Source organism: Gobius niger (genome assembly GCF_951799975.1).
Source record: "Gobius niger genome assembly, chromosome: 3".
NCBI classification, from domain to species: domain Eukaryota; kingdom Metazoa; phylum Chordata; class Actinopteri; order Gobiiformes; family Gobiidae; genus Gobius; species Gobius niger.
The window spans coordinates 4,107,093-4,124,285 of NC_136854.1; the positions used below are offsets into that span (position 1 = coordinate 4,107,093).

Consider the following 17,193-nt stretch of genomic DNA (forward strand, 5'->3'; position numbering starts at 1 on the left):
GTACACGAGTACACCAGGCTGTGTACTTTAAGTACAGTACACGAGTACACCAGGCTGTGTACTACAGTACAGTACATGAGTACACCAGGCTGTGTACTTTAAGTACAGTACACGAGTACACCAGGCTGTGTACTTTAAGTACAGTACATGAGTACACCAGGCTGTGTACTTTAAGTACAGTACACGAGTACACCAGGCTGTGTACTACAGTACAGTACACGAGTACACCAGGCTGTGTACTACAGTACAGTACACGAGTACACCAGGCTGTGTACTACAGTACAGTACATGAGTACACCAGGCTGTGTACTTTAAGTACAGTACACGAGTACACCAGGCTGTGTACTACAGTACAGTACACGAGTACACCAGGCTGTGTACTTTAAGTACAGTACATGAGTACACCAGGCTGTGTACTTTAAGTACAGTACACGAGTACACCAGGCTGTGTACTACAGTACAGTACACGAGTACACCAGGCTGTGTACTACAGTACAGTACACGAGTACACCAGGCTGTGTACTACAGTACAGTACATGAGTACACCAGGCTGTGTACTACAGTACAGTACATGAGTACACCAGGCTGTGTACTACAGTACAGTACATGAGTACACCAGGCTGTGTACTTTAAGTACAGTACACGAGTACACCAGGCTGTGTACTTTAAGTACAGTACATGAGTACACCAGGCTGTGTACTTTAAGTACAGTACACGAGTACACCAGGCTGTGTACTACAGTACAGTACACGAGTACACCAGGCTGTGTACTTTAAGTACAGTACACGAGTACACCAGGCTGTGTACTTTAAGTACAGTACACGAGTACACCAGGCTGTGCACTACAGTACAGTACACGAGTACAGCAGGCTGTGTACTACAGTACAGTACACGAGTACACCAGGCTGTGTACTTTAAGTACAGTACACGAGTACACCAGGCTGTGTACTACAGTACAGTACATGAGTACACCAGGCTGTACTACAGTACACGAGTACACCAGGCTGTGTACTTTACCCCCGTCCTGTGTGTGTTGAGAATGACTCAGAATGATCAGTAAAGGCTCCAGTAAAAAGTCTGTTTGTGTTTGGTTCATTTTAAAGCTACACTCAGTGATTTGATCCCGTTTGTGGAAACGCTTTCCCCCAATTCAGTTTATTTCAGGGTAAACGATCCGGGAAATATTTAGGAGGATCCGGCAAAACATGTATCTGATATAATGGTGTCTAATGAGAATGTTCCCCCAATCCATCAGACCAAAAGTGTTCCTGAAAATACTCATTTACAAGTGAAGCACTGGCTACACAGTTTCGTCATTTAAAGATAAAACATGTACAACATCACAGCTGTGTTTAGCTCGCGGGTTTTTGAACTAGATTTAACGGACACGCGCTCCGTCCAATGAAAACACGTGAATCAGCTCGAGGGCGTTTGTTAATAATTATCATTATACTATAAATAAACTGAAATAAACTGCTGATGCCTGTGATTTATATGGACAATATTACACAGGGTTTTTTTTCTATTCAAAGTATATGTCTTGGTCAAAATAATCAGCGTAGTATTTACTCTCACCAACAATTCATGAGTAAAAACACAGTGGCGCTTATGGCCTCTAGGGGCATGAGTTACTTAGTGCTGCTTAAAGTATTTCAGTACTTTCTCTAAAGCCTTTACTTTTACTGGAGTGATATTTGAGCAGTACTCTGTACTTTTACTGGAGTAATATTTGCACAGTACTCTCTGTACTTTTACTGGAGTAATATTTGCACAGTACTCTCTGTACTTTTACTGGAGTAATATTTGCGCAGTACTCTCTGTACTTTTACTGGAGTAATATTTGAGCAGTACTCTGTACTTTTACTGGAGTAATATTTGAGCAGTACTCTGTACTTTTACTGGAGTAATATTTGCGCAGTACTCTCTGTACTTTTACTGGAGTAATATTTGAGCAGTACTCTGTACTTTTACTGGAGTAATATTTGCACAGTACTCTCTGTACTTTTACTGGAGTAATATTTGCGCAGTACTCTCTGTACTTTTACTGGAGTAATATTTGCGCAGTACTCTCTGTACTTTTACTGGAGTAATATTTGAGCAGTACTCTGTACTTTTACTGGAGTAATATTTGCACAGTACTCTCTGTACTTTTACTGGAGTAATATTTGCGCAGTACTCTCTGTACTTTTACTGTAACACACAGGAGCTGGTGGTGATGTTTATGTGAGCGCAGACGCAGGACGGAGAGTCTTTCTTCTTTGGCGCAGCTTCAAGTGGGATCTCCCTCCAGCTCGGAGAGGACGAAGAACAGATGAAGGAGAGGGGGGGGAGAGGGAGGGGGAGTGAGGGGGGGAGAGGAGAGAAAGAGAGGGGGAGAGAGAGAGGGGGGAGAGGGAGAGAGGGGGAGAGAGAGGGGGAGAGGAGAGAGAGGGGGAGAGGGGGGGAGAGGAGAGAGAGAGAGGGGGGGAAGAGAGAGAGAGAGGGGGGAGAGAGAGAGAGAGGGGGAGAGGAGAGGAGAGAGAGAGAGGGGGGAAGAGAGAGAGAGGGGGGAGAGAGAGAGAGAGAGGGGGAGAGGAGAGAGAGAGGGGGGAAGAGAGAGTGGGAGAGGAGAGAGAGGGGGAGAGGAGAGACAGAGAGGGGGGGAAGAGAGAGAGAGGGGGAGAGGGGGGGAGAGAGAGAGAGAGGGGGGGAGAGAGAGGGGGAGAGGAGAGAGAGAGAGGGGGAGAGGAGATGTCTGACGGAGGCGGAGCTGGACACAGTCCCGTTCGCCCGTGGACCGGAGGAGACCCAGAGCTGCCGGCGAGCCCACGGTCAGTTCATTTCTATTGCATTTATTACATTATTACATTTAACCTTTTAAACCCGACACTCACTCAGGAAAAACAGCTGAAACTAAAACACAGTCAACATGTTTAGGGCCTGGAGCCGATTCATTTAATCGATCCTGATACCTGAGCGATACTTTCTTCAATACCTACAGAACCAAACTCAGGGTTTACACAGAGTTTTAATGTTAAGACTCGAGCTGCAGGAGCCGCGGAGTCTGACCAGGGTCTGACCAGAGTCTGACCGGGGTCTGACCGGAGTCTGACCAGAGTCTGGCCGAGTCTGACCGGAGTCTGACCAGGGCCTGACCAGAGTCTGACCGGAGTCTGACCAGAGTCCGGCCAGAGTCTGACCAGGGTCTGACCAGAGTCCGACCAGAGTCTGGCCCCGGGACAAAACCACGATCACTGATGTCTCACCTCCTTTATATCTTCAATGTGACCTTTGACATTGAATGTTTTCTTTTTATTTGTTTTCAACTTATTTATAGCAAAATGGCCCGAACACAATATACATATATATATAAATAACAGGAAAGAGGGATTTATAAAGATGGATTGTGGCTTAACTAGTTTGTGTTCACGCGACGTCACAACACTGTGAACAGCCCATAGTTTATAATGGAGTCTGTGCAGCTGAGAATACTATTGTGGCAACTATGGTAACCGTGCAGAATGTTTGAGTCGGTTTGTGGTTAACATCTCTGTTACGGCTGGACTTTTATCCACATGAAACAAAAACTGTCCCAAAGTCCACCTGTCTGACATGAAGCCACATTTTACTTTTACTTTTAGGTCAATAAGAATTTTAAACATTATTTCTATTTGCTAAATGTCAGAAGAATGAGAGATATGAATTTTTTTTTAAATTGTTTTGTTACGTTTTACAAAGGCAGAAGTTTACATCCACTATGGACAATTAGCCTGGCATAAAGCCAGACTGACTTTATTTATGTTTTATTAATACATAGAACAGACTGACTTTATTTATGTTTTTATAAATACATTTAACAGACTGACTTTATTTATGTTTTTATAAATACATTTAACAGACTGACTTTATTTATGTTTTTATAAATACATTTAACAGACTGACTTTATTTATGTTTTTATAAATACATTTAACAGACTGACTTTATTTATGTTTTTATAAATACATTTAACAGACTGACTTTATTTATGTTTTTATAAATACATAGAACAGACTGACTTTATTTATGTTTTTATAAATACATTTAACAGACTGACTTTATTCATGTTTTTATAAATACATTTAACAGACTGACTTTATTTATGTTTTTATAAATACATAGAACAGACTGACTTTATTTATGTTTTTATAAATACATAGAACAGACTGACTTTATTTATGTTTTTATAAATACATTTAACAGACTGACTTTATGTTTTTATAAATACATTTAACAGACTGACTTTATGTTTTTATAAATACATAAAACAGACTGACTTTATTTATGTTTTTATAAATACATTTAACAGACTGACTTTATGTTTTTATAAATACATATAACAGACTGACTTTATGTTTTTATAAATACATAAAACAGACTGACTTTATTTATGTTTTTATAAATACATTTAACAGACTGACTTTATGTTTTTATAAATACATTTAACAGACTGACTTTATGTTTTTATAAATACATATAACAGACTGACTTTATGTTTTTATAAATACATATAACAGACTGACTTTATGTTTTTATAAATACATATAACAGACTGACTTTATGTTTTTATAAATACATATAACAGACTGACTGTTAAATAAAGACAGTCTGGAGTTGTGGTAATAGGACGTGATTTCCAAATGGCGTCTGGAGGCGGGGCTAACGAGAGTGAACCATCAAACACAAAGCGACTCACACTTTGCGTTCTCGTCCGCCATGACTGTTCGTCCACACGGGCAGTGGAGTAAATGTGCTGGTGAAAGTCCTCAGAGCAGCTTCTTCTTTAAGGAAAAGCAGCTCATTTAAAACTGAACAAAGGGCTCTGGGGAAAGATCGCTGAGTCGCGGCCGCCATCTTCCCTGTTCTGGTTACAGGAGCAGCACTGGCTGATGGGAAATCCTAGCACGGACGATGATGCACCGTTAACTCCGCCTCCTGTGCTCTTATTGGCTCGTCTTGGTTTTGTCAGAGTCAGTGAGATTCAAATCGCACAACTCCAGACTGAATGTGTGTATGCACCAGGACGGGCCTTTCTGTGGAGTTCACATGTTCTCCCCGTGTCTGCATAGGTTTCCTCCGGGTACTCCGGTTTCCCCTACCACTAAAAACATGTACAATAGGCCAGGATGAATGCGAGTGTGAATGTATGATGGTGTCAGAGGGACCGCTGGTGCAGACGTGAATCTGAGCTGCTTTAGTCTTCTAGTCTAATGAAAGGTGTGACACAGTGAAACCTCTCTTTAATGCTTTAACGCTGTATAAAGTTCATAATGTGGCCCTCGATGAAAAAGGTTTGGACACCCCTGTCTTAAATGTACGTACTGATCTTCATCTTCATCTTCATCTTCCCCAAGAAGATTTTACGTCCTGATATAAACACATTGATTGATTATGGAGTGAATGTACAATTGTCTCATGTAAAGTGTAAAAGTCTGTGAAAGGCGCTATATAAATAAAGATCTTCTTCTTCTTCTTCTTCTTCTTCTTCTTCTTCTTCTTCTTCTTCTTCTTCCCTTGTCTCGGCTCCAGCTCACTTTATCACATGAGTTTCTAGAACGTCGTCAGCTGATTTCACATATTTGCTTGATTAATAAACACTCTCATGTCTCTTTCCTTCTCGTAGATTCCTGGTAGCTCCAAAATGGCGCCCACTGCTCCACTCCTCCTCCTCCTCCTCTTCCTGTCGCCTCAGCTCCCGCTCTCGTCAGCAGGGGGCGCCGCCGCCGCTGTCACCAACAGCAGCTCCTCGAACGTCACCAAGTCGAAGTGCGGGGAGCAAACGAAGTGCATCGAGGGCGTCATCCTCCCCGTCTGGAAACCGCTCAACCCCTCGTTCTCCGAGCGCATCGCCAGAGCCACCATCTACTTCCTGGCGCTGGCGTACATGTTCCTGGGCGTTTCCATCATCGCCGACCGCTTCATGGCGTCCATCGAGGTCATAACGTCGCAGGAACGGCAGATCACCATCAAGAAACCCAACGGCGAGAAGGTCACCACCACGGTCCGGATCTGGAACGAGACCGTGTCGAATCTGACGCTGATGGCGCTGGGTTCGTCGGCGCCGGAGATCCTGCTCTCCGTCGTGGAGGTCTGCGGGCACAACTTCAACGCCGGCGAGCTGGGGCCCAACACCATCGTGGGGAGCGCGGCCTTCAACATGTTCGTCATCATCGGGCTCTGCGTTTCCGTGATCCCCGACGGAGAGACGCGGCGGGTGAAGCACCTGAGGTCAGTATGAGGAGATGTCTGCACATGCGGCGGCCATTTTGTCCCTGATATCTGTGGCTGGGTTTTGCCCTGATCATGTGACAGCGGGGCAGCAAATGTCATGTGACCTGCTGCGGGAATACTCGTCGAATATCAGCCAGTCTCGCACCGTGTTTTATGGACTATAGGTCACTCCGGAGTTTAAGTCGCACCAGCCTTGGCAACGACCTGGACATGGAGGCGTAACTGGACCGAAGACAAGCACACATTTTCATCACTGTTTTGTCACATTTTTGCCACATTTTCATCACATTTTTCACAAATTTTTCACAATTTTTTGTAACATTTTTAACACATTTTCATCATATTTTTGACACATTTTCGTCATTTTGACACATTTTTTACACATTTTTTACACATTTTTTACACATTTTTGACAATTTTTTGTTACATTTTTGACACATCGTAGACACATTTTCGTCACATTTTCATAATATTTTTGACACATTTATGAACATTTTTTGACAAATTATGTCACATTTTTGACACATTTTCGACACATCTTAGATACATTTTTTGACAAATTATGTCACATTTTTGACACATTTTCGACACATTTTTGACACATTTTCATAATTTTTGACACATTTTTGACAATTTTTTGTTACATTTTGACACATCTTAGACACATTTTTGTCAATTTTTTATAATATTTTTGACACATTTTTGAAAATTTTTGACAATTTTTGGACAAATTATGTCACATTTTTGACACATTTTCGTCACATTTTTGACACATTTTTGACACACCTTAGATACATTTTTGACACATTTCCATCACATCTTCGATACATTTTTGACACATTTTCGTCACATTTTCGACACTTCTTAGCTACACTGTTGACACATTTTCGACACATCTTAGATACATTTTTGACACATTTTTGACACATTTTCGTCACATTTTTGACACATTTTTGACACATCTTAGAATCATTTTCGACACATTTTCGACACATTTTCGACACATTTTCGTCACATTTTCGACACATTTTTGACACATTTTCATCGTTTTTGCGTCTCTGTGCTGTTATTCTTAGGGTGCTTTTTTTCACATTTGTGACACTTTTGTCCATCTATTTGCCTTTTCATTGAGTTTGGAAATGTTGTCCTCAGGGTGTTCTTCGTGACGGCAGCCTGGAGCGTGTTCGCGTACATCTGGCTGTACCTGATCCTCGCCGTCATCAGCCCGGGCGTGGTGCAGATCTGGGAGGGGCTGCTGACGCTCTTCTTCTTCCCGCTCTGTGTCGGGTTCGCGTACGTCGCCGACCGCCGCCTGCTCTTCTACAAATACGTCTACAAGCGTTACCGCGCGGGGAAGCGGAGGGGCGTCATCATCGAGACGGAGGGCGAGCCCGACGTGCCGCTGAAATCCGACGTGGAGACGCCGAAGGTGAACGGCGAGGAGCTGGAGGCGTTCTTCGAGTGGGACGAGGAGGAGTCGCGGAGGGAGGCGGCGAACATCCTGAAGGAGCTGAAGCAGAAGCACCCGGAGAAGGACCTGGAGCAGCTGACGGAGCTCGCCAACTACCAAGTGCTGAACCAGCAGCAGAAGAGCCGCGCCTTTTACCGGTGCCAGGCCACGCGCATCATGACGGGCGCGGGAAACGTCCTGAAGAAGCACGCCGCCGACCAGGCCAAGCGGGCGGCCAGTAACTTCGAGTTCTCCTCCGAGGCGCTGGCGAACTACACCAAGGTTTATAGCTCAATATATACATACTGTATATATATCACAGTATCACTTACAGTTATATATCACAGTATCACTTACAGTTATATATCACAGTATCACTTACAGTTATATATCACAGTATCACTTACAGTTATATATCACAGTATCACTTACAGTTAGAGCTGGGTACCGTTAAACCATAGCAGTCTGGTACCGAACAGAAATATAAAATCAAGTTTTGATGCTGTTGGTCATCAAAATGTAAAAGAAAAAACTAAGTGAAAAACAAGTGGAAAAACGGGGGTAAATTTGGGAAAAAATGTGAACAGTGTGGGAAAATTGAGGGAAAACAACGTAGAAAAATAGAAGAAGGCGGAAAAATCTGGGAAAATTTGGTGCAAATTTTTATTTAAAAACATTTTTAAAACTAGAAAAATGTTGTTAAAAATGGGGGGAAAATAAGAAAAACTTGGAAAGTGTTTTTTTCCGCACGGTTGTAGTAAAAGAAGTTAATTTGTTTTTTCACCTCAAACAAATGATAGAAATGTCAAAGAAATAAAATTAACATTATTAATCTCTTTATGGTTCGATACATGCGTTTCCAATGACATCACACATAGTTCCGGCAGCCATTTAGAATACCGTAGTAGAATCATGCAGTACTACAACATGTAACAACATCTCTACGACGACTGATTGACAGTGGAATTGTTATTTAATCGTAATCATTGCTAAAAAAAAGAAAACAGTTTAAACACGGCCCCAGAGACGCACGTTTATGTGAAGAAACCAGTGAATGTGGCTCAGACGCAGCAGCTCTGTCTGTGGAGCTACAGCAGGATTTACTAAAGTTCTGCTTCACTCTGAAGACTAAACACATCAAAGAGGGAACAGAAAACCTTTCTGTGATTTTTACAGTTTGTCATGTTGACAAAGTCTCAGTCTGAGTCAGTGTTTAAGCTGCTCAAGACGTTAGCATGCTACCGGTTAGCAACTGTCAATGTGTTCAACGGGATAAACACATGTGTGGCTCACGTCTATGAACACTGAGGAAATACTACAGTAACAGCTCTGACCTCTGTCACATGTTGTATCCAAGGTTTGTGGTTCAGGGCTTTCTCTTGGAGAGGTCAGAGCTGAGCTGCTGAAGCTAAATGCTAACTTCACTGGTTTCTTCACATAAACGAGCGTCTCTGGGGACGTGTTTTTACTGTTTTCTTCTTGAGCAATGATTATGAGTAAATAACAATTCCACTGCCAGTCAGTCGTCTTTCATTTAAATCCTGAGATGTTGTTACATGTTGTAGTACTGCATAATGCTACTTTGGTATTCAAAATGGCCGCTATAACAACAGAAGTCACATGACATGTATAGGACAAATATTGAAGTATAGGTATCGTTAAAGTACCCGTACTAAAAATAATAATAACGGTACTCAGCCCTAGTATTGGACGGGGCCTTTCTGTGGAGTTTGTTCTCCCCGTGTCTGTGTAGGTTTCCTCTGGGTCCTCCAGTTTCCCCTACCACTAAAAACATGTACAATAGGCCAGGATGAATGAGCGTGTGTTTGAGAGTGCGCATGGGGGACGACGGATGGAATTTGTCCCAAGGCTGCAATCCGGTGTGGCTTGTTTACATGCATGAGACCCATGTAAGTTCATTAACAGGCACTGTCCCCGTCAGTCCGATCGCCTCAGATCCTCCACCTGTGCCTCAGATCCTCCACCTGTGACTCCAGTTTGGACTCAGAGCTGCACTCACCCGTCTCTGTTGTCCACGCCCAGGTGTACTTCGACCCGGGTTCGTATCAGTGCCTGGAGAACTGCGGGAGCGTGGCGCTGAACGTGGCGCGGCAGGGCGGCGACCTGACGCAGAGAGTTTACGTGGACTTCAGGACAGAAGACGGCACCGCCAACGCCGGCTCGGACTACACCTTCACCGAGGGCACGGTGGCGTTCGAGCCGGGCGAGACAGAGAAGGAGATCCGCGTGGAGATCATAGACGACGACATCTTCGAGGAGGACGAACACTTCCTGGTGCATCTGGGGAACGTGCGCGTGGACCGGAAGAGCGAGGGCGCCGTGGTGGGGCTGGGCCTGCCGTGCACCGCCACCGTCACCATCTTCGACGACGACCACGCCGGGATCTTCACCTTCGAGGAGGCGGGGCTGACGGTGAGCGAGAGCGTGGGCGTGATGGAGGTGCGGGTGGTCCGGACGTCCGGGGCGCGCGGCGTGGTCGCCGTGCCGTACAAGACCATCGCAGGCACCGCCAAAGGAGGAGGAGAGGACTTCGAAGACACGCACGGAGTGCTGGAGTTCGACAACGACGAGATCGTGTGAGTAAAACTAAACATTTGTCTCACAGTTATGTTGGTTCTGTTTTCCCTTTGCTGAAAATACTGTGTTTGAATAAATATCCACACATCAGGTTCTAGATACCGCAGAGTCGAACCAGATCTCAGACAGAACTCAGCCCCACCTGCCAGGGTAGAACCAGACCTCAGACCAATGGCCGCAGGGAGCACCGTTTCGTGACCACCATTGGCCGCCATTACTGCAGTACCGCCATCTAGTGGCGGCTGGAAAGCCTAGTTTTGCTCTAGCAAGAATTGCTCTTTACACACGTTTTAAAGCAGTACTAAGTAACTCTTCCCCCTAGAGGCCATAAGCGCAACTGCAGGTGTCGTAGCAAGTTACGATTTCTTAAATTATTAATTGTCTTGGAGAGTAAATACTACGCTGACAGAAAAGGTGAAGTGACAGAGGGATATTGTGCATCCAATTATACAATGGAAATTCACTCAAACTTGGCTGTAAATACTGTTTAAAGTGACGCTAGCCCGCTGTTAGCTTTGCCCGTTAGCATGTTAGCTTCTTCGTGATTCCATTAGTGTGTGTTGGTGGCTCCGGTCCGGTGGCAGTCAAGTTGCAAACATGGTTTTCTGGCCAGAGACACCAGGGGGCGATGAAAGACCCTCCAATCATCCCATAAACACTTGTATTACCCTAGTGGGACTACGGGGAGGATTTATTAAGGAAAACACGTTACTTAGTACGGCTTTAAATAACTTTAAACGTCTGGTTTCCTGTACACTTTAGGTACACGTAAAGTCCCAGGCTGGTTTTCGTAAGGAACATTTTAGAATTGTTGTATATTAATGAGGACCTGACTTTGATTGACGGGTCGTTGGCATCAGAGCTAAATGCACAAGTACGAGCGAACTACACGAGGGCCTAGTCTATGGTGAAGATCCTTTTTAGGAACTTCAATTTAGAAATATAAATCTCAATCATATAACATAAAAGTAACTTCGCCTTGGTTTAGTCCTGGTTTAGCCCTAGTTAAGCGATGGTTTAGTCCTTGTTTATGCTGCTGTAGCTGGGCTAAAACGGTGTAAAAATTGCCATGCTTTGACAAACCAACCAAAGCGTCAAGTAAGAGGCTGAAAGATTCTCTGAGAGTCCTCTCCGTGTTCAGTTGTATTTCTTTTTTGATGACTTTCCACTTAGCCCTGTGAGAGAGAGGTCCAGACTGGAGACCGAGGGGCTGGGAGTGTTTACATGTCCCAGGGAGAGTGCTTCTGTTTGGGCATCGGCAGCACTTCAGCAGCGCCTGGAAGCTTTTATTAACAACATCGCTGTGGTTTATTCAGCAGTAACAACAGTAACAAGGATCAGAGCGAAGGCTGTGCTCGGACTCTTTTTCCCGCCACACTGGGGGCGCGGCTTCTTTCAATGTAATTCACTTCAAAGATCCTGAAATGAGGAGATGTTTTGTCATCTTTAAGGTCTGACCAATGTGCGATGTTTTACCTTTTAATCACACGAGGTTCAAGTCCTTGTTTAGCCTTGGTTTGACCCTCGTTTAGCTTCACTTTAACTGTAGTTTAGCCCTGATTTGGCCCTTGTTTAGCCTTGAGTATAGCCCTAGTTTAGCTCTGGTTTAACCCTAGTTTAGCTCTGGGTTAGTCCTATTTTAGCTCAGGGGTTAGTCCTAGTTTATCTATGGTTTAGCTCTAGTTTAGCTCTGGTTTAGCTCTATTTTAGCTCTGGTTTAGCCCTAGTTTAGCTCTGGGTTAGTCCGAGTTTAGCTCTGGGTTAGTCCTAGATTAGCTCTGGGTTAGTCCTAGTTTGGCCCTGACTTAGCCCTGGTTTAGCCTTGAGTTTAGCCTTAGTTTAGCCCTGTGATAGTCCTAGTTTAGCTCTGGTTTAGCCCTAGTTTAGCTCTGGGTTAGCCCTAGTTTAGCTCTGGTTTAGCCCTAGTTTAGCTCTGGTTTAGCCTTAGTTTAGCTCTGGGATAGTCCTAGTTTAGCTCTGGGTTAGCCCTAGTTTAGCTCTGGGCTAGTCCTAGTTTACCTCTGGGTTAGTCCTAGTTTGGCCCTGACTTAGCCCTGGTTTAGCCTTGAGTTTAGCCTTAGTTTAGCTCTGGGTTAGCCCTAGTTTAGCTCTGGTTTAGCCTTAGTTTAGCTCTGGGATAGTCCTAGTTTAGCTCTGGGTTAGCCCTAGTTTAGCTCTGGGTTAGTCCTAGTTTAGCTCTGGTTTAGCCCTAGTTTAGCGCTGGGTTAGCCCTAGTTTAGCTCTGGGTTAGTCCTAGTTTAGCTCTGGTTTAGTCCTAGTTTAGCGCTGGGTTAGCCCTAGTTTAGCTCCGGGTTAGTCCTAGTTTAGCTCTGGTTTAGCCCTAGTTTAGCTCTGGTTTAGCCTTAGTTTAGCTCTGGGATAGTCCTAGTTTAGCTCTGGGTTAGCCCTAGTTTAGCTCTGGGCTAGTCCTAGTTTACCTCTGGGTTAGTCCTAGTTTGGCCCTGACTTAGCCCTGGTTTAGCCTTGAGTTTAGCCTTAGTCTAGCTCTGGGATAGTCCTAGTTTAGCTCTGGTTTAGCCCTAGTTTAGCTCTGGTTTAGCCCTAGATTAGCTCCGGGTTAGCCCTAGTTTAGATCTGGTTTAGCCCTAGTTTAGCTCTGGTTTAGCCTTAGTTTAGCTCTGGGATAGTCCTAGTTTAGCTCTGGGTTAGCCCTAGTTTAGCTCTGGGTTAGTCCTAGTTTAGCTCTGGTTTAGCCCTAGTTTAGCGCTGGGTTAGTCCTAGTTTAGCTCTGGGTTAGTCCTAGTTTAGCTCTGGTTTAGCCCTAGTTTAGCTCTGGTTTAGCCTTAGTTTAGCTCTGGGATAGTCCTAGTTTAGCTCTGGGTTAGCCCTAGTTTAGCTCTGGGTTAGTCCTAGTTTGGCCCTAATTTAGCCCTGGTGTAGCCGTAGTTTAGGTCTGGTTTAGCCCTAGTTTAGCTCTGGGTTAGGCCTAGTTTGGCCCTAACTTAGCCTTGGTATAGCTCTAGTTTAGCTCTGGGTTAGCCCTAGTCTAGCTCTGGGTTAGTCCTAGTTTGCCTCTAACTTAGCCCTGGTTTAGCCGTAGTTTAGGTCTGGTTTAGCCGTAGTTTAGGTCTGGTTTAGTCCTAGTTTAGCTCTGGATTAGTCCTTGTTTAGCCCTGGTTTATCCTTGAGATTAGCCCTGGTTTATCCTTGGTTTGGCCCTGGTTTATCCTTGGTTTGGCCCTGGTTTATCCTTGAGATTAGCCCTGGTTTAGCCCTAGTTTATCCTTGGTTTGGCCCTGGTTTATCCTTGAGATTAGCCCTCCTTTAGCCCTGTGTTCTTGCCTGTATCTCGCCGTACCGTTTGCTCCGCTGTGGGTGTTGTAAACAAACCGGTCTCTGTCCTTTTTAGGCGTCGCTCGAGTCGTTCTGTTCCTCGTCCCAAACTGACAGGGCCGTCTCCCGGGGCGACGCCGCCGCTGCTGTAAAACGCTCCCCGCTGCTGTAAAGATAACAAACCTCCAGTGAGGAGCGACAGGACTCGAGCTCAGTGGGAGATCAGTTCATTTGGGAAACACTGACAAGGTTATTTAAGTTCACGTCAGTTTGAAACTGCCTGGAATGTTCCCCAGTGTGGCTTTAATAATGACAACATGGCCTCTTAAACAGTGCTGTCAATAAGCCCAATGCCCATCTCGACTGCGCATGTGTGGGTCAATCAGGCTCCTGATTTCGGCCCACACAAAACCACTCGCCATTGAAATGTGTGAGCGAGTCCAGGTAGCGGAGCGTGAACACTGAAGTGTATTGAGCCATAACCGTGACCCATGAGGCTCACAGGCATTTGTTTAAAGACTATGAGTCTCAAGTGACATTTCTTGCAAATATTTGTGTTGTCAATATCTTGAAAGCGACGGAAAAGTCAGGACGGCGGCTCCGTAGGCAGGAGCGGACCATAGTGGACCATAGCAGACCATAGTGGACCATAGTGGACCATAGCAGGACCTGGGATCAGCCCGACACTGACACTGCCCGTCTGTGCCACTTTTTAAATCATTTAAATTTGTCCTGAAATCACAAGGGAAAGTTTCAAAACGGTGCTGATGTTAAATATAGTGGGTCCATTTCTGTCTGTCAAATTAGCGATGGATTAGCCATGCTGTTCACTATCAGATCACTCGTAAAATAAAGTACATTTGGCAGAGCCTGTATGTGTACGTGGATCTCTGTCACAATTAAAACAAAGATTTCGTTTACTGTCCACCTCGTTATTGACTAAACAAAACAAGGATTCTATGTTTTTACTTCTCATTCAGTTTAAATGTCCTGAATATCGGCGACTTGAGGCGACAGTTTCAGACCCTGGACTTTGTCCAACAATCGCCTTCATGGGTCAGAAACGTTTTTGTCACATCGTTATTCAAACAATCTGAACAAGGACTGGTCGTCACTTTGAAGCAGCGCTACATATGAACGGTCGTTCAGTTCTTTCCGTTTCTGTCTATCTCCGTACGCAGCCCTGGTTGTAAAAATAGACTTTAAGTTAATATCGTAACAAGCTCCACGACAACGACAAAAACACTTTAAAGGTTCTATATCATGCAAAATCGACTTTTTGGAGCTTTTAGCCATGTCTGCTATTTCCTTATCAAAAACACCCCCAGAGTGGTTTGTGGCTTCATTCACGCAGCTCTCAGTAATCCTCCTGAATCCTGCTCTCTGAGGCTCCGCCCTCTCCTGGTGAACGACTGAGTGTTCAGTTGTGTCGTCACAGCGGAACGGAAGTGCTCGACGTCTGTAAAGCAATGTCTTACAGCGTGATTTTAATTTGTAAAACAGCTTTTTCATTATTTCTGTCATAAGAGAGATGCAAAGAGAAAACAAATAAAATAAGGATGTGTCCGAGGTGCACAGAAACTGCCCAAAGTCCACAGTCTTCTCTCTCGGCACAGGTGAACTAAGGTCAAGGTTACACGTGTGTAATATGTTAGGACGAGTGACGTCATGTGACTTTCCTGTTAGCCCTGGTCTTAAACGAACATGCAGAGCTGAGGGTTGTGTTTCTGATGGAAAAGACATGAATTAAATATGGACCGTCTGGAGGAGGCCATGTTGAATTGGGTCAAACAGGAAGTAGATCCGTCCAATCAGATCGCAGCTTGGCCTGGGGGCAGGGACAGCAGGTCCAACGGCCTGAGGCTTCACTGGGTGTGTATTTATGATTCACAAGATCTGTTTAATGTGGTTTTCCTAAAACAGTGAGTGAGCAGTTGGCGGTGGGAGGCAAACATATTTTTCCTCGGATAGTTGAGAGTGAAATGTCATATATCAGCCAATCAGCTTAACCCTGACCCTGCCCGAGCCACTAGCCTTAAGGTGGACTGGTGCCTAATCTTAATAAGTCTCTGATTGGATGATGAATGTCCACCGTTTACCAACTATCCTCGGAAAAATGGTTTTGCCGGTGGGAGTGGTCGATGGCGCAGATTGGCAGCACAAAAGAAAAGAAAATCCCGCTGCCTTGAATGTTTACAGACAGTTAGCGAGTCGGCTAGTCTGGGAAACGTCCAGTGACCACGTTTTTGAAGAAGAAACTACAGAAATAGTTTTAGCCCTAATTTGGCCCTGCTAACTCTGGGTTAGTCCTAGTTTCGCCCTAACTTGGTCTAGGTTTAGCCCTTGTTTAGTCCTGGTTTAGCCCTAGTTTAGCCCTAGTTTCGGCCTAACATAGTCCTGGTTTAGCCTTGAGTTTAGCCCTAGTTTATCTCTGGGTTAGTCCTAGTTTCGCCCTAACTTAGTCTAGGATTAGCCCTGGTTTAGTCCTATTTTAGCCCTAGTTTCGCCCTAACTTAGCCCTGGTTTAGTCCTGGTTTAGCCCTGGTTTAGCTCTGGTTTAGTCCTAGTTTAGCCCTAGTTTTGCCCTAAATTAGCCCTGGTTTAGCCCTGGTTTAGCCTTGAGTTTAGCCCTAGTTTAGCTCTGGTTTAGTCCTAGTTTAGCCCTAGTTTTGCCCTAAATTAGCCCTGGTTTAGCCCTGGTTTAGCCTTGAGTTTAGCCCTAGTTTAGTCCTGGTTTAGCCCTAGTTTGGCCCTAACATAGTCTAGGTTTAGCCCTGGTTTAGTCCTGGTTTAGCCTTGAGTTTTGCCCTAGTTTATCTCTGGGCTAGTCCTAGTTTCGCCCTAACATAGTCTAGATTTAGCACTGGTTGAGTCCTGGTTTAGCCCGAGTTTAGCCCTTGTTTCGCCCTAATTTCCTGATGGAAATAAACCCCATCTTCTTACAAACAGCAAGTATCTTGTAGAGCAGTGGTTCCCAAAGTGGGGCCCGGGGTCTGTTGTGGACGATATTTCCCTCCTCGAGCTGCACCTGCTCCTTAAACCTCTGTCTTTCTCTTTTCTCGTTTTCCTCCGTCCTTCTCCTCTCTTCAGTAAATTGTTCCAGATCAATATAGTCGACGACGATCAGTACGAGAAGAACAAGAACTTCTTCGTGGAGATCGGAGAGCCTCGTCTGCTGGAGATGAGCGAGAGGAAAGGTTAAAGGAACCGCACTGACCCTAAGACCCTAAAGACCCTAAGACGCTTAGACCCTAAAGACCCTAAGACGCTTAGACCCTAAAGACCTTAAGACCCTAAACACCCTAAAGACCCTAAAGACCCTAAACACCCTAAAGACCCTAAAGACTCTAAAGACCCTAAAGACCCTAAAGACCCTAAACACCCTAAACACCCTAAAGACCCTAAAGACTCTAAAACCCTAAAGACCCTAAAGACCCTAAGACCCTAAACACCTTAAAGACCCTAAAGACCCTAAAGACTCTAAGACCCTAAAGACCCTAAAGACTCTAAGACCCTAAAGACCCTAAAGACCCTAAACACCTTAAAGACCCTAAAGACCCTAAAGACTCTAAGACCCTAAAGACCCTAAAGACCCTAAAGACTC

General features: G+C 44.7%; 1 protein-coding gene across 1 annotated transcript in view; it reads left to right on the top strand.

Annotated features, from left to right (window-relative positions):
• The first annotated feature begins 2,744 nt into the window (after positions 1 to 2,744).
• Positions 2,745 to 17,193, top strand: part of LOC306961349 (sodium/calcium exchanger 1-like) — a 32,681-nt gene continuing 18,232 nt past the window's right edge. The window contains exons 1-5 of the mRNA XM_079554051.1: positions 2,745 to 2,810; positions 5,640 to 6,244; positions 7,400 to 7,979; positions 9,741 to 10,294; positions 16,680 to 16,786. Coding sequence (XP_079410177.1) covers positions 5,658 to 6,244; positions 7,400 to 7,979; positions 9,741 to 10,294; positions 16,680 to 16,786 — 1,828 coding nt within the window. The 5' untranslated portion in view covers positions 2,745 to 2,810; positions 5,640 to 5,657. The remainder of the gene's footprint in view (positions 2,811 to 5,639; positions 6,245 to 7,399; positions 7,980 to 9,740; positions 10,295 to 16,679; positions 16,787 to 17,193) is intronic.